Source organism: Serinus canaria, chromosome 4, assembly GCF_022539315.1.
Source record: "Serinus canaria isolate serCan28SL12 chromosome 4, serCan2020, whole genome shotgun sequence".
Classification (NCBI taxonomy): Eukaryota; Metazoa; Chordata; class Aves; order Passeriformes; family Fringillidae; genus Serinus; species Serinus canaria.
The window spans coordinates 40004745-40027074 of NC_066317.1; the positions used below are offsets into that span (position 1 = coordinate 40004745).

The 22330-nt window shown below is 39.4% G+C and overlaps 2 protein-coding genes across 6 annotated transcripts; one reads left to right on the top strand and one right to left on the bottom strand.

Moving 5' to 3' along the window:
- Window positions 1-1309: 1309 nt before the first annotated feature.
- ANKRD37 (ankyrin repeat domain 37) lies at window positions 1310-3960 on the top strand. Its single transcript, XM_018926565.3, has 5 exons — window positions 1310-1451; window positions 1779-1931; window positions 2628-2719; window positions 3201-3430; window positions 3709-3960. Exons 1-5 carry the CDS (start codon window positions 1425-1427, stop codon window positions 3720-3722), a joined length of 516 nt encoding a protein of 171 aa, XP_018782110.1. The 5' UTR covers window positions 1310-1424; the 3' UTR covers window positions 3723-3960.
- A 150-nt stretch (window positions 3961-4110) lies between these two features.
- Window positions 4111-19583, bottom strand: UFSP2 (UFM1 specific peptidase 2). 5 transcript variants are annotated; one of them, XM_009100811.4, is made up of 12 exons: window positions 19539-19583; window positions 16643-16722; window positions 14683-14863; window positions 14533-14599; window positions 14037-14194; window positions 13052-13244; window positions 11428-11574; window positions 10789-10953; window positions 9371-9495; window positions 7725-7801; window positions 5895-6019; window positions 4111-4566 (listed from the first exon to the last, which is right to left on the bottom strand). In XM_009100811.4, exons 2-12 carry the CDS (start codon window positions 16704-16706, stop codon window positions 4480-4482), a joined length of 1389 nt encoding a protein of 462 aa, XP_009099059.2. In that variant the 5' UTR covers window positions 16707-16722; window positions 19539-19583; the 3' UTR covers window positions 4111-4479. The 5 variants fall into 5 exon arrangements, with proteins under 5 accessions (XP_009099059.2, XP_050829776.1, XP_050829773.1 ...); XM_050973819.1 differs by lacking the exon at window positions 19539-19583 and adding an exon at window positions 18804-18940 and having other exon boundaries at window positions 14037-14191; XM_050973816.1 differs by lacking the exon at window positions 19539-19583 and adding an exon at window positions 18804-18939.
- Window positions 19584-22330: the final 2747 nt, after the last annotated feature.

The window sequence follows — 22330 nt, forward strand, 5'->3', positions numbered from 1 at the left end:
AACCAAAAGCACCAAAACACAACCTCTTGGGCAATGCGAAACTATTTAGACTTAAGGTAATTCTGGATATGTGTGTTTTCAAAAGAATCTTTAAAATTGCACAATGGTATTTCATCCCTAACAAAGCATTGTTAGAAGTGTAGGAATTTTGTTTGTTTACTAATTAGCTTGGCTAGCTGTTCAGGGAAAAACCCAATACAACATTTTGTAATTACACAAGTGTACTTCTTTCCATATAAAAGAGAAGTAAAAACTTTCACTTACTAAAACAATTCTGCTAAACTGATCACAGCCTATCTACCTGGATTTCTGCACCTTTAAAAATTGTACTGCATATGCTCATATTATACTAAAATAATTTATATTAGCTTTCCTGAAGAAGAAGCTGAAGGTAATTTCATCATGTTTGTGAATTCATTTCAGAACTATGTAGGCCCTAAAGGAACACTTTTAGGCTTCTTTTTCCCTATCCCTGTTTATTGAAACTGTGTCATTATTTTTTTTTTTAAATACGTGGCTTTCAATTTTTTTTTTTAAATGATGGTAGTGATTACGAGGAACTTCCATAACAAACATGGAGGTATTTGACACAGAAGGACATACCATAATGCTAAGGGAACAGAATTGTGCACTTTGGACACTCACCCTCTCTAGGATACTTCAAGCTCATGTAAGTGACAATCAAAGTTCTGTTTTTGCAAATGTGTTTTGAGCAGAGATGTAGCAGGTGGCGGTGCCCAGACCCACCACTGCCGATTCCAGCCCCGCTCAGACTGGTGATGAACTTGCTGCAATGACTGTGCTGAAGGCGAGAGCTGGGTCTCACACGTCTGGCCAGTCTGCCTGGCCTAGTGGCAGAGCTTGGGCAGGACGATGGTACGGATTTCTTTTTACTGACTTAAGCTTTCTTTGGGAAAAAAAAATCTAAATTAATCCTCTACTGTTTTCTTTCCTAGATGCAAGTCTGCCTTGGTCTAGCCTTCCCAAACGAGCGTTCAGGTCCGCTGGCAGAAGCACTGGCGGCTGCGCCTGGCAGCAGCACGGCCAAGCGCACACCAGGCCGCGCTCAGCGCTCCCTGGCTCCCGGCGGCCGCGGGGCTTCCACCGGTGCAGTAGCCGGTGCCGGGCTGCCCGGGGCTCCGGAGGGCGCTGCCGCGGCTGCCGAGTGTGTGCGGGACGTGCCGGGCGGCCCCGCGCCCCATGGCCGCCCCCGCCGCCAGCACCGGCCCGGCCGCGGTCCCGCGGAGCCTGAGGGGCGGCCATTGGGCGGCGGCTGGCGCTGCCTACGTGCGGCCGGCGGGGCGGGGCTGCGGGCCCGGCGCTCGCAGCCGGCCAGGCAGGCGGGCACGGACGGAGCCGCGCCTCGGTCCCCCGGCCCCGACAGCCCCGAGCCCTGACAGCCCCGCGCACAACAAGGGGAAGCGATGCTGATGCTGGACTGCAGTTCAGAGGTGAGGCTTGGGACGGTCTGTCTGTAGATCTGTCTTGCCGGGAGCCCGGCTGCGGAAGTAAATGAGGTGTTGTTTGCCTGGAGCTGCTGTTAGTGTTGGGGCACTAACGCTGTCGATCGGTATTTCTGGTTAAGAGATTAAAAGCCAAAAAAGTCTTTCTTGCACTGCTCTCTAAAAAAGAAAATATTTAAAAGGCAGTTCCAAGGAACATGAAGGTCCAATGATTTGCAAGGGGAATGTTTTTTTGCTGTGATGCAGTATTCTGAGACCTGCCGTGGTTTACACTGGCAGTAACATTTCTTTTTTTCTTTTGATGCCCTGTTTCAGTCTGGTAGTTTCAGCAACTTATTTGAGACAGGAACCGGTGTGAATGCACCTGCAGATGCCTCTGGTCAGTCTCCAGCTCACTTGGCTGCTTGTGGTGGTGAAGCTTTTTTCCTACTTTGGCAGCTGCAGACAGGAGCAAATTTGAACCAACAGGTAAAAAACACATACATTTTATTTCTTCCACTTCTAATTTGGCATGTCAGTAAATCCACTTAATATTACTGACACACTTTTTATCTAAGAGACAGGTTTTTTTACACTAAGTAGTATTGCATGAGATACCTGGGTTGCTTATTTTAGAGTAACTTCTAGCATGAACCAGAAATCCTGTTTATATTGCATTAGCAACTTCACTTGAAATGTATAATTTAATTTTCACACTTAAGAGTGCTGCATGCAGATGTCCAAACAACTTAATTCTTTTACACAACTTGAGTATTTATTTTTCCTCCAAAACTTTGTCCCTACTTCACGTAAATGTAAGGATTCTTACTCAAGTTGCTTAGTTTGAATCCCTTATACCTCTGAGCTGGTAGCAAGCTATTGGTCGCAGCAATCCCTGAGTGGTGCCAAGAGATGCTGTTAATCTTTGTTGAGAGTATTCTGTGTAAGTTATCTTTTAGAAGGCAAAGGTTAAACAATGAGTACTGCAGGAGACAGCACTTCTGCTTTCAGGTGATGAATACATTAGACATTTAATGGTAGTTAGCATTACTATACTAGCTATATTCCTTTAATCTCTCAGATCTCAACAGACTGGTGTACATAAACAGTCATTTTTGAGAACATGACAGCTTTATCCTACTCCTCTTCTTGCAAATGACTGTTATATATAAATTGTGTTTTTAGGATTGCCTTGGAGAAGCCCCGATACATAAAGCAGCAAAAGCTGGGAGTTTGGAATGTCTTGCTCTCCTTGTTGCTGGTGATGCTAAAATTGAGTAAGTTGAGCAACATTTAGTAACCTCAGTAAGAGCATCAAAGGATGTGCATTTTACAGAGTACATTTAACTTGCTCAGAATACACATGCTAAGGCTGCAAATATAGCATGACTATAGCCATAGGAGTATTAAAAACTGACATAAACACCAAAGGAGCACTGACCATATGCTCACATGCTGTTGTTTAGCTATATACCTTTGTAATAACTGCTGGGAGAATATTCCTGATCATAATCTCACCCTGTTCTTGTCTTTCTGATATGCTAAAGCCAGTAATAGTCTGATGACAAATTTATTTAAAAATAATTATTCCTTTTGGTATTTAATACCAATCCCCTGTATGAGCCGTATGCTATCCTTGACAAACCTTCTTGGTATTGATTCTCAGTACTTATTTTTATACACCTGCCTAAAACACCACTTAATCAGCACTTGCTCATTATTCCAGTTTAATTGGTTATTGTTAATTCTGTATTTCAGCTTGTGCAACAACAGTGGACAGACAGCAGCAGACCTTGCACTGGATTATGGCTTTCTGGAATGTGCCAAGTTCCTTAGGACAATTCAGCACACTCAGACAATGAAACTGAGAGGACAGTCTGGATACTCACTAAGTGACAGACATAGCTTGCAGAGAGAGGGCCCAAATGCACAGAAACAAGAAAGTGAAACCAGCAGATCCATAAACAGGAAGAGAAGAAGATCAGATGGTGTGTAACAGTGTTGGTTTAATACAATTCAGAATATGTAAAAAATATTTTTAGCATCTAAGTAAAACAAATGTGTGTTAGACACAGAGCAGTTAGATTTAGAAGCCTCCTAGTAAGGATGAACTTGCATAGGTACTTAAGGTTAGGGTCTTAGAAATGAACAGTATATGTGGAATGCCACTTAAGAGGCTACTTCAACCCAGAAAAAATAAAAATCAGAGGTACTCTTACTGATATACTGATGAAGTAGCTACAGACTTATTTTGTTTCCATGACAGATCTTGTCTCCTAGCTGCCAGAAGAAACAGCTTGGAATCCCAACATGAAATAAGGGGAATCTGAAGTCTGAAGAACCATGACTGGATGATGCACTGAGTAGTCAGATGTGCGTGCTGGGACATTGTCTCCTTCTGAGAAGGAGGAATGCTTGTTTATTGTTACTTCTTACAGAAGAATTTAGTGAGTTTTTGTTTTTCCCCTGGAATACTTATATTCATTCAGCTATAAATAAATGAGCATAGAAAAATTAATTCTCTTGCTTTTTCTGTGTAAATATGGCAGCAAAATTAAAAAAATTCAGTAAATACTGCCATTCTTTTCCCACTCCTAAAGTGCGTCATCAAGAACACCAGGAACAAACAAGGCCTTTGAACAGATTCATAATGGACAAGACAGCTGGCTAAGTGGAACTTGAAAGGCAGAGGACACTTTATCTTTTTATCATGAAAGAATTCCATAAAACAAACGGATTTGGCATTTAATCTACAAAGATTCTAGCAGAAGAGGAAATACTATATAAACCTAAAGTTGTGCTATGGAAAAGTACAGAGTATTTGTTGCCTAATAAATGCATTTGCAAGGAATACAGTTCAAAGCAGGTAACTCTTATTTCTAGAGGTTTCATTAAAAAAAATAGTTCCTTGATTTAAGCCATTCCACCAACATTTGTATTTCACCTGGGTTTTGATTGACTTAAAGCATTATTTTGATAAATAACAGGACAGTTTTATCTAGATCAGCTACTATTCTGTCTCAGCATGAGAGTGAATTTAAATAGCCTTTGGTCGTTGAGGTAGGCACAGATTATAATAGGCGTCCTTGTTCCAAAACTCCGGGCCCTTCCAGCCACACCAGCCCTGTCCAAGGAAAAGCAAGATAGCTTTTAAATCTACTTCAAATTCTGTTTTTCCTGTTTTTTACTATTCGAGTCTATTCTTATTTTACTAATCATACTAATCTAAGCACTATGAATTATTTTCAAATGTCTATAGAATGCAATGAAATTTTTCATAAAGTTCTCTATGTGCCTGGAAACACATTAATGGAAAACACATTACAAAAAGACTCTCTCCCCCTTCCTCCCTCCCCAGCTTAATTCTGAGAAAGTATCATCTCCTCCCCGTCCCCACCTCCCCACCTTCTGCTGCTCCTGAGAGGCTAATGTTATTCTGAAACACCATCATTCTCACAGTTTCCCTTAGACACTTTTGATGAGGAAAGTGGGTTCTGCATTTATTTTATCCTCCTGGACCACTGAACCATTTTAACAGCTAGCAGCTGTAACAGCCTTTGGTCCTACACATTCTTTGGAAATTGCTTCTTTCTCTGTTCATTTCAAGCTTTGATCATTATAGGCCAGTAAAATGTTTCTTAAACAGCTCTTTTTTTTTTTTGTGTTTGTTGGGGTTTTTGTGTTTTTTTTTTTGTTTGGCTTTATTTGTTGGTTTGGTTTATTCTTTGTTTGGGTTTTTTTGTTGGGCTTACACAAGGGTATCAAAGATTAGAAATTAAAGTTACTATTTTCAACTTAATATGAAAAACAGAAAGACATTGATTACTTAGCACTTACAGGATGATTCAGCTGCTTTAAGAGTTTACCTTTCTGACACTATATTTATTGGTTTGTAACGTGCTGTGTCATTCCTTTTGGAGGGTTTAAATGTGGAAAGGAAATTACATACCCCTGAGCACTTTGTAGTTTTTCCACATTTTAAAAACAATTCAGTATCTACCCTCTGATCATTGTTAAAGGCCTGTACTGAGAATGGTTATGGTTGGATTTTTAAAAGAACTTTTAAAATTTAAAATAAATGATCTTCTGTGTTTCATTTAGAGCATCTTACAGCCTGAACAGAATTTTCATTCAAAATATAAATACGTTTATTGTATTTACTCCTGGGTAAAAGGGAAGATGGGTGAATTCATATAAAATAAAGAACATTTCTTCATAGTATAACTTAGTGTACTTTCTGATCTGATACATCTCCAAAGATACTAAGTTTCAGAAACTGACAATACTTAGCATATCGTAGTATGCAGGTTAAGGGGGGTCAGTGCTTCTTCCGAAATAAGGGATGGAGAAGCCATAGAATGGCCAGTTGTATTTGGCTGGGCATTATTTGTTTAATGCCAAAATACATGAATATACATAAATGTGTGAGTATATATGTGCATTAAGCCTCACCTTTTCCAAAATAACATGCAGATCTTCTCCTCCAGTGTAATGTGGGTCTAGAATCAAGTATTTAATTTGCCCTGTAGTCTCGTTCCAAGCCACTCCTAATATCGTGTGAGCCAAAACACCTCCACCTAAAATAGGAGAAACACAGATTGCAGAATTTTTTTTCACTGGGATTGATTTAATGTGCAAGGGCTAAATAAAAGTACATCAACACCTTATATTAACAGATCAGCTTGTATCAAGATGATTCTGAAGGTGTTTCTTTCATAAGATTCTTGGCATTATTAAACAATGCATCTTCACTACATCTAAGAAAGGTTAGCTGTAGTAATTAAAGTAAGTAGGGAATGTATTTTCCAAATTTCTTCCAAGGCAGCAAGGCAGGTTAAATCTTCAGCACTTCCATCAGATGAAGTCAAGAATATTTCAAACATCCCTTCTGCACTTTTTTTTTTAAAGAAACCTAACTGCAGGAAAGAAATCTGCAAAATTTCATGGTTGTAAAAGGACTAAAATTAGAAGAGAAATCGGAATTCCTGGACGAGGTTTATCTGTTGCTTTCTACTTTGTTACATCAATGAATATTAGGGGCAGAATAGTAAATTCTGATTTCCCTTTCCTCAGCCTGCAAACAGAAAAAGGGGATATTCTGATGAGATGAGCACAGGTAAACTCTTGCATGTTTCTTTCACATAACGTGCAATACTTTACTTCCCCACAATATTGTAGTAATAACTCCACACAGCACATAGGGATTGCAAAACCCCTGGGAGAATACAAGCAAAAACAATCCCCAAACCCCACACTCAAAAAGCCCAACTCCAGCCCTCCAATGACAACAAGAATTAAACCAACCTACAAAAGAGCAATAGAGGGAAGAGTAAGTTACAGACAAAAAGACTTTTCAATGTGGGATTCTACATTCTTGAAATTCAGATGAAAAGGCTGCTGAAAGCCAAGAATATTTAACAGAATCACAGCATGGTTTAGGTTGTAAAGGACTTTTAAGTATCACCTAGTTCCAACCCTACTGCCATGGGCAGGTCACCTCCCACCAGACTAGGTGCTCAAAGCTCCGTCAAACCTGGCCTTGATCCTTAGGCCCTCCCCATGGTCTTGGGGCATCCACAGCTTCTCTGGGCAGCCTGTTCTGGTGTCTAACAGGGAAACATTTCTTCCTAATACCTAGTCTAAACCATCACCATACCAAAGTCTGGACTTCTGGCACTGATGTTTTGAGAAAGTTACAATGTGTTATGGAATGACAAATACAGGCTGAAAATTTGTTTAAATTAATGTAATTAAAGTTTTAAATAATAATATCAGTATTACTAATTTCCTGAAACACAGCATGGAAAAAATAGTTCAATTAATGTTGCAGTATTTTTACAAATGGCACTTCTTATCATACCAGTATTTCAGATTATTAAAACTGGTCTTAAAACAAATTTGGATTATACCCTTCCCTTCCAAGCCAGACAAACAGTACTCTTCTCTGAGGGGAAGTTTTGGGGAACCCTATGAACTTTTGCTACTGTAGAGAATGAAAGTCAGCTCAAGTTCTGACTTAATAGAAATTTATAAAAACACCATTTAGACTGACTTTTTTTACCATGTTTAATACTGAGCTTTAAAGAAATACTAAATAAAAAGATACCAACCAGACTAAACTCTATCATTTTTGAGGCTACCTTGGGAAAACCGTAATTTTTAATTCAACTACAGTTTTGATTAACTTTTGTACAGTAAATTAAATGGGTTCTAATTGAAATGAAATTCAGCACAGGGAGACCATGCACTTTCATTAGCATTCTTCAACACTCAAGTACTTACCAATCATAATTGGAGTTCCCTCAGTCTTGAAATGATTAGCAAGCTCTCTTCCCTGCAATGCTAGTTCAGAACCCTGGCTAGGTAAGAAAAACAGTAAGAGATTTGTCATTCTCACTAGGTTTACTTCTCTGATTATCCACAATACTCATTCACTGCATAGATAACTGATTTGAAAGTCACTTGGATTATTCCTTTGTAAACTTCCTGAGAAAATCTGAAAAACATTTTCAAACACAAGATCTATTTGCTGGGCAAGAAAATGAATACAGACATTTTTAATATCTTGTCTTTATATTTCTTTATATAGTGGCTAATCCTTCAAAAACCCAGTGAGAGTCTGTGTGCCCACTTCCCAAGTAGGAATGGATTAAATATAGACAGAATACAAAACTGGGAAATGATGCATTTATTATAATGGATCCAGTACTGGTGTTTCTGGTGCGGCTGTGAAGTCTTATTTCCACAAAGAATTAGAGATGCTAGATGGAAATAAACCCAAGATATAAATGCTATCCACTGCCAGTGACCAGCTGAAAAAGCTGCATGATTGTTTCTTCTTCCTGGCATGGTAGTGATGGTTTTTCATAACCCTGAGACAAACTGGTGCTCCCTTGTAGCAGCACTATGAGCAATTCTACGCAGTTCAGGAGTGTATTCTACATTCTCATATGGAGAATAAAAATCTTCTACTGGCAGGGCCTGTCACAGCTGCTATAAATACTAGGTGGATCATTTGCAAGTACAAGCTCTGGAGCATAAAAAAAGATTAAAATATTGAAGAGCTGAACAATTTTCCTACCATCAAGGATCCCCATTACCATGCACTTTTAAAATATCTAGAGTGTGAATTTACTCTAAATAAACATAACACATGAAAAGTATTTTGGTTTGTATTTCATACATACTGTTAGTGTATGTTCTTGATTTCACTACTGTATTTATTAAATGTTCAGGGTTTTATTAGTCTGCTTAGTGCTTCCTAAATGATAAAAAATGAAGTAGTTTTTCTTCTGATAAATGGTAAAGATTATTCTTTTTGTCCCAAATATCTTCGTAGGGTCCTTCTCTGTGTATGAGAGCATCAGATTGTCAGAATGGAAACAAATTCCTTGCTTTATTTTTTAACACAAATGCAAAAAGGGGAACATTTTCTAGACTTCTCAACAATTTGCCTCAATCCTAAACTCACAAGTTAGGTCTGTGGCTGCAGTAATAATCTCTTTGTCAGTGTACATTCAGTTCTCTCTGGACATCAGACTGTGTGCCGGCATCAAAAATTATGGTACAAAGGAATAGGCTGAATTCCATATCAGTTTGCATATCATGAAGCAATTTATGGATTAAGCCAACCCAATGGGAGTCACATTTCTGGTGGAAGTATTTGACCATAGCTTTTATAAACCCAGGCAATTTGTATATTATTCAGCAATTTATAGCAAATGGAAAATGGAACCCAAACCCCCAAAGAAATTTAACCCCACCTTCATCTATAAGCACTCAGCACAACTAAAGGTAGGAATGGAGGGTTAATTATACCTCTTCTTTAATTACACCTCTTCTCCTATGTACTGTGATCATGATTTGCATTTTAAGGCATTCAGTCTTTCTAGCAATTACCAAGCTACTAAAGAGATAGTGATTCTTACCTGACAAATAATATTTTGGATGTTATTCCAAAAAGCTGATTCAAAACAAGCTGTACCTCAATCGAACCAATCCACTGCCGTGAGCCAACAAATGCTGCAGGCTTGTCTCCAGCATCAACCAGTGCCTTTGCAACATCATAATGAGGAAGAAACCCAAATATCAACAACATATAGTAGGGAATTCCACCACTTTGTGTGAACAAAGTCGCTTTATATATATATGGGCATGTGTTTTGAACCTAGCTGTTTAAAAGCAGACCAATGGATGTTGAATTCATTCACTGCGGTTCTGTTTTGAAAGTGTCCCTTTGAGCAGTAATGCAGAACTGTGTCCGTGAGCAGAGACCACAAGCCCAGGTCCACAGGCAGGCTTCAGGCTGGGAGGGGGACCACTGAGCTCTTTAATAATGGAGTGCATCATTTGTACACTGCAGAAGCCACTTTACAGACTGAAAGGCTTGGATTTCTATTCAGAGCACTCAGGAAAGGATCCATAAAATAGTGCTCTGAGGAAGAGGCTACTGATCCATGTCAAAGGGCTATGGTTTATTTTAACCTCTTCTTCATTATCAGCCTTTTATATTACATTCAGCACTTGAGAGAGACCACCTTTGCTCAGGACACAAAGCCCAAAGGTCTTCTGAGGGCTACTGCCCTCTTTTAGGTGCCTAAATATGCTACAGGAGTGCACAGATTTCAATAGCATTCAGGTGTGGATTGAGAAATGTTCAGGAAATGTGGTTTTACCTTTAGTGTTTACATCCCCGCTACAAATAATGAATGTATTTTCATGGAATGAATTAAACTTTACTAAAAATGTTCAGTAAATGACTGTAACATGAAGAATTATATTTAGAAGACAGAAGGTAACTGCAGTATTCCTTGACAGGCATACCCAAGTATGGGTATTAGCTACAAGCCTACAGTTTTAATCCAGTGCTGTTAACAAAAAATGAACAATTCAGGTATGCATTTAAATTCAAAACAGAAAAAGAAGTGAAGGAGAGTTCAAAAATCAGGGAAGGTACACTACTGTCAAAGGCAAAGTTACAAAAATTGTCAGTAAATTCCTGTGTAGCATTTGGGAATTAATCCAGCTGTCACTGAATATGACAGCCAGTTTTAAAACTGATTTTATCATGACACATTAGATTCTTTGTTCTTTTCATTTGACAAAAACACTGAAAATGTCGTATCACAGCTTCTAATAGAACATTAATCCAAGGAAACATTTAAAAGATTATTTTAATGTATCTTATTTGTACAGATAATGTCACCCAACACAATTCAGAACCACCAGTCCAATTTAAGGGACAAAAAATATCTTCTAGAATGTACGAATTTGATATTTAAAAAATAATCTACACGAACCTTTATAGACAAATATGCATAAAATAATCTCCTTAAATGTTCTGTACCTGTTGAATTTCCTTGTGTGTTGGTATAGGTCTATCCATGTAGCCTTGGTGCTTGAACCAAGAGCAGATTGTCTGCAAAGAGCGATAGGCACAGCCCCAGCCACTGTCATCCATGCGGTCCTGCATGTAGTGGTGGTAACTGTACACACCTTGCACCAAATAAACCTGCACAGGAGGGAGAACACACAGGCATCTCATCACACTTGCACCAGTTTGCAGAGAAGTCATATCCCCTGGCACTTGCACTGTAAAGTTTTAGTTGGGGACTGCAAATCTCTGGAAGATTCAAAGGGTCATTATTCACCCATGATTAACTGCACCTCATTTTGTATTCTAAACTCTGTTCATTGTTTTAGTTTCTTGTCCTGGTTCTGAGAATCTTTTTAGAATACACGCTAAAGTCATGGACATTATTTTCCCAAGAAAATCCAATTTCTTTGGGACAAATACAACAAATTAAAGCAATGCCATTTTGTGCAGAGAAGCCCTTTTGCTTAAAAGGTTAATTATTTGCTTAAAAGCCATTTATTTCACTTTCTCATCTGCACATCACTGACTATCTAAATTACTTCATTCAATAAAATAATCTCAATTAAAATAAAAAGGTGCTTTCTGCAAAATGTTTCAATTTAAACTTACCATACCAGACTCCATGCCAGGTGAACTAAGATGTAAGTGTGGATTTCTGAGATATCCATCTTTATATGGTTCATCTGGAAAATGATAAGCATTTGCTCTCTTGAAATATGGTCTGTCACAAGGCAGATTGTATAACCCATGCAATTCCTACATGCAAGTTCAAATAAAAATAAGAAACACAATTCAAATTTTGGATTAAAAGAAAGACCACATAAGCAGCAAGAAAGATATAATTTTAACAGCATAGTTTAGCAAATTACTAAAATAGGCTTAATTAAACACTCAGCAGGGATGTTTACTACTAGACCTCTCCTCTCCAGGGAGGCTCATGCAGGCTTACCTCCCATCTAAAGGGCCCACTACTTTATGCAGTCCTGTTACATAACACCTGCTGCTGGGGCCCCACTGAAAACACCACAAGTAACAGGCTTGTTATGAAAGCATGATAAAATACACCATCATAGAAAAGGATTACAGTTTTATCTGCACAGTAATGTAGATCACACACCAAATTATAATCTTAACTGATATTGGAGCATTCAAATTACATGTACTGACACAAAGTAAAGATATTGGGCTTATGGTTCAAGCAGATTCAGTCTATTTTAAAATCCCTTAAGCTCTGTTTGCCACACAGCAGCCACATTTAAAGAGATATATTGTCTTATTTCACAGAGCTTAAGAGTGAAAGGCATGATGAGATCATCTAGGATAATGTGTGTAACACAGGTAATACATTTTAGGCAGATGACCCAGCACTGAACCCAGCTACAGGAGGTGCAGTAACACTTCCCATCAGTGGGTTAGAACGAACAGCAGAGAGAGCAGGAAACACAGGCAGCGCCACCAGTACCTGAGGCCTCTGCAAACACAAGGCTAAGACTGGGTTTTATATACCCAGTAATGCTTCACATAAAGTCCCCTGTTTCTACACCTCTAAGCTACAAGAAAGAATATTCTTTCCCTGCTCTCAGTACATGCAATTGTGTGACCAAGACTGGTATCAGTCTCAGTCTGAAAGGACTGCCACATTTCAACATTCTTCCACCTCATCCATATGCTTTTTTCTAGATGCTAACCCAAAGGCAAAAACAAGCCAAAAACTATCTAAGTCTGGTCACCTGTGAGCTACAAAAAGCAACCCCTCCAAACAGACAAAAAACCCACAACACCACAAAACCCCAAGAAAGAAACCAAAACAAGCAAAACCCCCAATAAGCCTTTCAGGACATATGCAAAAACCTGAATGTAGTAACACACCAAAAGTAAGCTGATATTCTACCATAGAAGAACAAAAAAAGGGAGAAATTCAAAGAATACTCTACCGGAAGTATAATTTAGAGAAAATATTTATCAACCAAATTTTATGTACCTTTAAAGTTGTTCCCTCACAAAAATGAGATCTGGCATATTCTATAAAACAACTTATAACGAATCAAGTTTCCACATTCAGTATACTGTTTTGGTTATAATAAAAATGAATCTAAAATACAGCAGTATCTGCTAGTATTTATTCTACTAAATGGAAACTATTTATTCTGAATAAATGGAAAGTCCTACCACTGCTTCAATTACAGCAATTAAAAATAAAAGATCCAGTTCTGTTACTGTTTGTTGGCTTTACCTTTCTGTAACTTTCCAGTTGATCATCTGAAATACCCGTAGGATATGAGACTGTTACGAGGTGATTTTGTCCTGGTAACATGAAATGAAATTGTTCTGGTACCACAATTGATGTTCCTTTCACATATTTCATGATACATCTTTCCATGTCATTTAATTGCCCATGAATTGCTTTCACTAGGAGATTTTGCACCCTGCAAAGTACAAGGGAGAATATTTCAAAAGTGGAACAGTGATTGTGAATGATTTTTTCTCACAGCTGTGAGTTATACAATACCTAAATGCATGTCTGACCTGGACTGCACTAACTCAATGCTTCTGCTCCCCCAGGAAAAGGCAGAGCCCAACTGTGCCTTACTCAAAGCTTGTCTGCACACAGAAATGAGTCTCTAGTGATTCAGTCCTCCCAAATGTGGCTATCCTGCTCTCATATCAGAAACACAACCAGGATAAGCAATTGCCAAATTAAAAATTAAATATATGACTAAATTTTTTGTTTTGCATTTTATCCATTCCATTTAGTGTCATTCAGAGTCAAATTCTATGGAAAAAATGCAAGGAAAAATACATAGGCAGACTAAAATGTTTTCCATCTGTACCTACCCAGCTGCACCCTGAAATGTAAGGCTGAGATTACAAAGACTCATCAAATATTTCCCAGCTCTCACTTTTATACACCTCACACACAAAAATTTCTAGAACATTTTCCTGACTTTCTCAATTTTTTGCTAAGCAATGGTTATGAATTATCAAATCTGTCAGACATTGATAAATTGAATTTTTTATAGACAGCAAAAGGATCATGTCTCCAGATTATTGAAGTTAACAGCTGTTTACATGAGCTTTTATTATTTATACAGTTAAAATTACATCACAAAAATACTATATACTTTTCATTAAACTAATGAATGATATAGTTTTACTTCATTATTTCAAGAAAAAGCAGAAATGGAGCTGAAAAATTGCAAGTTCAGGATAACACTTACTTTCCCCATGGCTCTTCTGGAGAAACGGATACAACAACATCAACTGGTAATGTCATATTTATGTAGTGGTGTTCCTTCTTTTCCCTTTCAATAACTGGAGCCAAAGCAGCTAATGAAGATGTCATTTCCAACATGAGGTCTACATTGATTATCTGCTGCTGCAGAGAATAAAGACACCAATATTACATCTCCAGCTACAAGAAGGCAAAAGTAAGAACCAATAAGTCCATGAACCAAGAAGGCAAAAGTAAGATTGCAGGTATTTGGTAACAAACTCAGCAATTAAATACTTGGGTTAGAAAAAAGCTGGCAATGTTGAAGACAAACTTGATGTGCTGATCTGCCTTAGGTGGATTTCTGCATTCATGTTGAGTCTCAATGATTTTAAAAGCATTCTTTAAAGTCATGTCAATGCCTATTTGTGTACAGAAAAGCCTAGGGAGGGCAAGCCTAAAAATGTTTAAATGATAATTTTTCTTATATATTAGAAACATACCGTATCCTGTAACTTTTTATCCTTTTTTTTGCCAAGCTTTCGTTTGGTCTCATCATCTTGATCAAATCTGAATTATCAACAGAAAGAGAAATTTCTATAAGATGAAATTAATCTCTTAACCACCCCTCCCCAGTTTTTAAATATACTTACTGTATAAATCGTCTTATCTCCTTACATGCAGACTCATCAGTCAGCTCTGGCACTGTGGTCATACCATTGTTAGGCCACACATAGACTGAACTGTGGCAAATTCTGAATACAAGAACCTCTGAGGACAGTTTGTTTTCAAGATCGCTGAAAACATATCCTAATGCCTTTTTTGTTGATGCCTCTGAAATACAATAAGGATATAATTAGCTGAGAAAATTCCCTCACCATTTTGTTGTATCTGCTGGGCACACATTTAAGAATTTTTTTTTTACTTGGAATAAAAATGTAAGTGCTGCTATGATCAGAAAAATGACTGGGTAAAACAAAACTAAGGTAAGATTTAACAGGTCTGTCTCAAACATTCACACTCACCTCCCTGAACAAAAGGGTACTGTTTCTCTCAGATACTGTCAAACTTACAGAAGAACAATCTACTCTGATGTCACTTACCACATCTAGTAAGTCGTAACCAAGCCTATGGCTGCAAACAAACTTACATGTACAAATTTCTATGAATCTTTAGGGTTTTGAAAAAAAATCCTGAAAATATTCCATCTGAGTCACTCCCATGTTTCTGAGCTCATATCATTGTTCAGAAATACTAACCAATCCCAGACTAAATCTTTGGAAAAGTAGGCCCTACATTGCAGCTGAGGACCAAATTTCGGCCAACATAAACCTGTACGCTACACTCTGGTTTGCCTGAAACTTTATTACTGGTAAGTACAGTTGTCTTTCAGAGTTGAAAGGTGTTTTACCCACACCTTACAACCTGAACCAATAATGGACATGACACTGTTGGATATGATAAAGTAACTTTGGCACATTAGCCACGTTTTTTTCCTTACTGTGAGGATTAAAAATCATTACTTTGAATATAGTACTAACAAGCCATCAAAGACTGCTGTATCTCTCTGATGCATTAACTTAAATTTGGTCACATTAGATAACTTTTGTACTAGAAATCTGTAAAAACTACATTATTAGAAAAGTCAAAGGAAAATTGCTCCAAAAGAAAAAGCTCACTGCCCTTCAAAAGGAACAGTGTGCCTTATTTACCCACTAACAGGTGTGAATACCATGCACTTGGATAATTCACCTACCACTCTGCTTCACTGTGGTTACAATTCACTACACCACAGACAAAGTCAAATAAATAACCCTTCTCTGAAGATGCAATTCACAAAATGCTGTTTTGGATTAGGTCAATCTATTCAACACTTCTGCTCCACATCATGAACTCAAATAAGCACAAGTTCCTTATCAAGGTTCACTAGATGGAATTCAGCGTTTCTGCTAGAGACACATCCTTTTAAAATGCAGAATGACTGAGAGCTGAGCTAAAAACAGCCTCCTTCCCCACCCTGTCCTGTGACAGCTCAATGGCCCCTGAGAGCCCTGAGCAGGCCGCCTGAGGAGAATGGCACTTTACTGTAACAGTGGGGGACTACAGGAGCCCCTTCATGCTTTATGGACTAGTCCCTTGCTATCACATGGAATTGCAGTAGCAAATCCTGCCTAAATTCAGTAGAGTCACTCGTTAGCTTGTTCCCCATCTCTATTTCTCTGGAAAGATTGGACAACAGTCTCAAAATTGCATTATTAATGCAGTCCAATTATAACAAAATTCATTGCCTTAAACTTATTCTGTTTGCTTAGAATTTCAGAATCAACTTCAGCTTCAAGCTGAAAAGTGATCCCTATAACATCTCCACAAGTACAAAGTATATGCAAATAAAATTAGTTAAAAATGTCAATGTAAAATTTCTTTTGAATTAAAACAAAAAACATAGGATGGAAAAAGAGTGTCAGAAAATTTATAGAGATGAAGAATAATTTTTACAGGTTTGTGAAGAAGCACTTAACACCTGGTAAAATGCCAAGAAAATAAATATAATAAATAGTTTCTTAATGAAAGTCAATATAAGTATTAAGAAATCTATTAGTCTTATAGACACACCATCAGTCGTTGCAAGCTGAAATGCAAGATCCAAGCCTCCTCTTATTCTGAAGAGTATATCCATAGCTTCTAGAATTTACCTAAGGAGAAAATAGAAGCAACAAAAATGAACAGCCATTTCACCATACCTTTTCTCAAGCCACAAATGACTGCTGGTATACCACAGTGTGCAAGCACACCAGCAATTACTGCAGCTGCTCAGGTTACACAAGGCCAGTGAATAAACAGGGAAATGAGTGGTGCAGCAATGCACAGTTACTGCAACCAGCACCTCAATTACACCTTGGAACACATTTCCTACCTCAACAAAAAAAGCCATCATTCTACACTTCTACTATATAGAAATACTTTAGGTAAAATGTCATTGTTTCAATCCAAATGCCATGTTTCCCATAATGCCCCCCCCATATATATATATATATATATATATATATATATATTCTTCCAGCTCAATTAAAGTAAGGACAGAACTGAGCAGGAAGGTAATTAGCCACATCTGCAAGTATGCATTCCTTAGTTAGGAAATCAGTTTCAGGGAAATGAGAAAAAACAAAAAGGGGGGGGAATGTGTGTCATGCACAACCTCTAGAACTAAGGCTGAGTTTCACATTTGACAGGAGAGCAGCTTATGCCACCACAAGAGACCAGCCTGCTGTTTCTTCCCCTTTCCAAAGTCCCTGCTCTGTGTCCTCCTAACTGCTCGCTGCAGATATTTTAACATGAACTTCACCAGAAAGCTCATGCAGATGGAAAGACACCCTTCTATTTAGAGAGGACTTTTTCAGACAGATCAATGCCCAATCAAGTTCAATGTACCAGACAAAAACAGCTGTGGCAGTACAGAGAGGAACAAAAGGTGACAGATGAATGTGGGTAGTGCTCACTGTAGCAGTCTGAAACTGCTCAAAAAACCTACCAAGCACCTGTAAAAATAATTATACCAGGACCCTTTGGAAAGACTTACTACACAACTGTTTGCTTACAAAGTATGAGACACTTATATATGCAATGCCATTGCTACTCATGAAATAAAAACCCCTCAACATAGGACTAATTTTCTTTCCATTAAAAGCATTCGAAAGAGAAATATGCAAAATATGCATGACTGTTAAAATATAATAATCTACTACATTTTATCTGCTGTTAAAGGATTTTCATGTTTCAGTGATTCTGGAGTGCCAAGAAACAGTTTGGTTCTTGAAGCATAATTCTGAAGTATTTTAGATAACACAGTTATCTGCATTATTAGGGTCTTGGAGTGTGGGATGCACAAAAGTGCCAGCCAGAATGTGAAAAAATGTTTGCCTGGGTTGCATAGTAATAATCCAAAAAATATTTGGATTATTACTATGCAATAATAACATTCATGAATAAAAAGAAGAGCTCTGCAAAAGCAGCCATTTTTGATAGTAGCTCATCATGGATATCACAGAATCACAGCAGGGGGGAAGCTGGAAAGAACCACAGCGGGTCACAGAATCACAGAATCCTCTGAATTGGAAGGGAACCAGAAGGACAATGAGTGCAACACTTAAGTGAATGGCCCATAATGGGGATCAAACCCACAACCTTATTGTTAGGGTGATGTGGTCCAACATCCTTGCTCAAGCAGGGTCATCCTAGAACACATTGCACAGGATTGTGTCCAGGCAGTTCCTGAGTATCTCCACTGAGGGAGACTCCCCACTCTCTCTGGACAATCTGTTCAGTGCTGTCACTGCACAGTAAAGAAGCTCTTTTACGTGTTCAGGTGAAATTTCCTGGGCATCATGTTGTGCCCGAGGCTTCTTGTCCTATTGGCATAACCAGAAGAGCCTCGCATCATTATGATGACCTCTTCCAAAAAATCCGTGACTAAAGCCAGGCAAGCTTTAAGGGCGATGGAGAATGGCAGCGGCTATAGGAAGGCGTCAGTGCGGGAGGCGCCACTGCCCCCCGTGCGACACAGCCTGGGTCCTGCAGAAAGGGGATCGAGGGCCCTCCGCACCTCCTCCCGAGGTACACCTGGGGCTGGAGGCCCAGACGAGACGACCGAGCACCCAGCCTGCAGCGAGGACACCAGCCCGCCGCGGCCCCGCCGCCAGCTCGGCCCGGGTAGGGGCGCTCCCCTCCCCGCTGAGGAAGGACACCTACCCACCCACCTGCCCACTCACCTACCTACCTAGTCTCGCACCCATCCGTCCATTCCCCGGGGATGGGGACAGGGGGCCGGGATGGGAGGGGCGGACTCACCACGTCCGTCAGCGCCGCCGCGGGGCCGGGCCCGCCCGCAGCCTGGCGGCGCACGCGCGCTGCCGCCGCCCGGCCCGTGGTGCCGCTGGGCCCCGCCTGCCCCGGCCGCGGGCCCGGGCCCGAGCCCGAGCCATTCCCCTTCGGCCGGGCTGGAGGGGCCGCGCTGCCGCGGCGTTTGTCCCGGAATCACCCTTCCCTTCCCTGTTGTGCTGCGGGGAGTGCTGGGGTGAGCGTTCTCTCCTTGGGCGGCCATGGCTGCCCTCAGCGCAGCGTGTCTGGGGTCAGCGGCCTCCTGCCAAACGGTGGTATTATTTCCTGGTCATTTCTACAAATCCATTGGGAGACGCTCCGGAATCCCGCTGGCCCGGCTGCTACCGCGCGTTACTGCTCCTTCCAGGCCAGGCTTCCACATCTGCCCTCGCACTTCTCAGGCACATCGGCATGCTGAGGTCCAAAAGTTCTCCCCATTAATCCCTTGATAAATGCTCTGTGTGCTAAAATGTAAAATTTAACTCCAGATCTGTTTATTTACGAAAAATTATTTCTGTCCTCGCAAATAATGCTAACTATCTTCAAACAGCCAACCCTTAAACCAGTTTCCAAGGATCAGTGTTCAGTCATCTCGGGTTGTTTCTTTCTTGTCGCCTGCCCTTTGGTTCCTTACCCCATGTCAAGATCTCCCAGCAGTCGAAGAACAGCACTGAGGTTGCCTGGTGAAGTGATGGTGTGTTTCATTCAACGTGAACCATCACGTGTTGCAAAAACCCTCCCCCAAAATAACAAAAAAATTGTCAGCTTTTTAAAGCTTAGTCATGCTGTCTGTTCCACATGCTAAGTGCAAGTAAAATATGGCCCACCCTTCCATCGTACACAGTGTTCCAGCATATTGCTTTTCATAACAAAATGTATAAAATCTATTTAATTAGTGCTGTGCTGCCACACTGCTGTGCTGACACAGCTTTTCTATTCTGCATCCACATGCCAGACAGGGTTAATGTGTGATATCTTTAGATCTCTTAGAGCTTTCTGTTGGAAATTGTGATGGTTTAACTCCAGGCAGCCAAGCCCCATGCAGCCACTCAGTCCTCCACCAACAGGACTGGGGAGAGAATCAGGGGTAAAAGGCAGAAAACTCACAGGCTGAGATAAAGACAGTTTAATAGAGAAAGCAAAAGCCACACACACAAACAAAGCAAAACAAGGAATGAATTCACTGCTTCCCATGGGCAGGCAGGTGTTCAGCTATCCCCAGGGAGGGCAGGGCCCCATCACATGTAACAGTGACTTGGGAGGACACAGTCATCACCCCAAACATCCCCCTTTACATACTGAGCAGTTGGGGTCACCTGTCCTGGCTGTGTCTGCTCCCAGTCTCCCCAGTCTGCTCTCCAGTATGCCAGTACCAAAAGCACAAAAGACCTTGGCTCTGTAGATATTTTTCATGTATTAGTTTTGGGTGGTTTTTTTGAGACATCTGGCAGTATCCCACACAGGTTCTAACACTCAGGATTTGACCTTCATTTTTTATTTGGAGCTCCTAAGCAAGAACACAATCATGACCAAACAGTTCCAGTTGAAAGCACAGTAATACTTTTATGTTGTCAGAAGAATGGGACCACATTATCCTAGGTGCTACATAAAATCCCCATTGTTTCTTTTCTTGTCTATGTTCATAAATCTAAGACAACTTGCAAATTTGCTTGCACTGGTTTTATTTATCCTGTATATTTTACCATATGTAGTGAAAAATGGCAGCCAGAGGACATTTTTGGTCTATGGTAAGAAAAAGATTTAAAGAAATAATTAGGCTGCCTGCAGCTGAGACAAATTCAGAGTCAAAACTAAGCATTCAGTGCAGAAAATGAAAACAGAGGAAAGGTGGGATAATTTCCACTGGGAATAAAAACATAAAAAAAAAAAAGAGGAAAAGGATGAAACAGATGGGAATAAATATGTGTGAAAGCATAAGAAATAAAGCCTGGAGCTTGTATGAGGAATATATAAGAACACACTTAATTAGTTGATTAGTGTCCTTGTTTCTTAAAATCTAAATAGATGATATTCCATTCCACAGAGCATTTTATCTTTATAATTTTTTTTAAGATGCTAAATTTACGCCATTCCCTTTAGACTAAACTTTAATTTCACTTTCAAATGGGTTTATGATGCATAAATATCTATTCAGTGACTCTAGATAACTAATACAGTAACACCCCTTAATCTGTCACTTTCCAGCTCTTCGGTTTGGAGCTCTGTCATCAGTCATTTAGTACTGTGCTCTGCTAACCACTATTTTCCTTTTGTTATGTTCTTTACCCTTGACTTACTTGACTGACATTGGTTCATCTGAGGATGATGAGAGCAAGGAAAATGGAACTATTTCAAAAATTGCTTACACACATTACTGTGCTGGGTGGTTGCCCTCATAGATGAAGCATCTGAGATCTTTCAGAAGGGAAATCTGTTCAGAAAAGTTAACCTCTAGAAAGTCAGACTTGTCAGGCTGACAGTACTGGTGATCCCATTGTTCCCATGGGGAGCTCCAGGCTCCCTAGCCTTCCCACTATAAATGCTTTACCTGAATATATAGGTTACATGTTCTTCCTAAGCTGCTGCACATTTTCCTTCCCTGACATATGAATTATTACTGGAAAAATTGCTTTATTTTTGATTAAACTGCTTACAGCTGCACTTCTTGGGAAATCAGCCTCAGCAGACTGGGGTTTAGCTGTATTTGGAGATGACAAAGAACTAATCAGATCCCTCAATGTGTTTTAACTAAAATTTGCCACTCTTGCAGTATTGGTGGACATAATGTGTGAGGAAAAGCCAATGCTGTATTCAGTCCTATATGTTAGAAAGCTTAGTGGCAATAATGCCCAAGCTCTGCTGTCTGTAACAATCCCTACACCACTACTGGACATGGAATTTACCACTATAAACTGCAAGTGACAAAGGAATTTTGTTATTTTTTTGCCACAACGCAGCTCATTTTAGTGTTATTTTTTTACTTTTTCTGCCATTTTTAAGATCTTTTCCTCAAAATCCAGGCTTATGAAAGAACATTTAAAACTAAGAATTCCTCAAAATAATGACTAAAATTTTCCTTAACATTTCCTTTGGAAATTTAAGGAATATTTGAGGGTTTTATATGTATGTGTGTGTGTGTGATATATATATATATATATATATATATATGTATATATATTATATATATATATATGTATGTATACCCTACTGCACACACTATCACGCTTATATATATATATATGTATACCCGCACACACACGCTATATATTATCTATATGTACACACATAAAAAGGTGATGCAGTCTGCTATTCAATATTATTACTTGCTTCTGCATGAAAACTATTTTCATTAACTCAGTTATTGCAAATTGTCACTTGGAGAAGCGTGTAGTCAGGTGGCATGAAAGGAGGTACATTTGATCCTTA

Bases quoted from the DNA above. Each gene is read 5' to 3' on its own strand.
- ANKRD37 (XM_018926565.3), top strand. From the start codon at position 1,425: ATGCTGATGCTGGACTGCAGTTCAGAG. The intron at 1,452-1,778 runs GTGAGGCTTGGG...GCCCTGTTTCAG, and splicing joins TGCTGGACTGCAGTTCAGAG to TCTGGTAGTTTCAGCAACTT. The intron at 1,932-2,627 runs GTAAAAAACACA...TTGTGTTTTTAG, and splicing joins GAGCAAATTTGAACCAACAG to GATTGCCTTGGAGAAGCCCC.
- UFSP2 (XM_009100811.4), bottom strand. From the start codon at position 16,706: ATGGATATACTCTTCAGAATAAGAGGAGGCTTGGATCTTGCATTTCAG. The intron at 7,802-9,370 runs GTAAGAATCACT...TTTCTTACCTAG, and splicing joins TCCAAAATATTATTTGTCAG to CCAGGGTTCTGAACTAGCAT. The intron at 4,567-5,894 runs GTGAGGCTTAAT...TTCCTTGGACAG, and splicing joins TGCATGTTATTTTGGAAAAG to GGCTGGTGTGGCTGGAAGGG.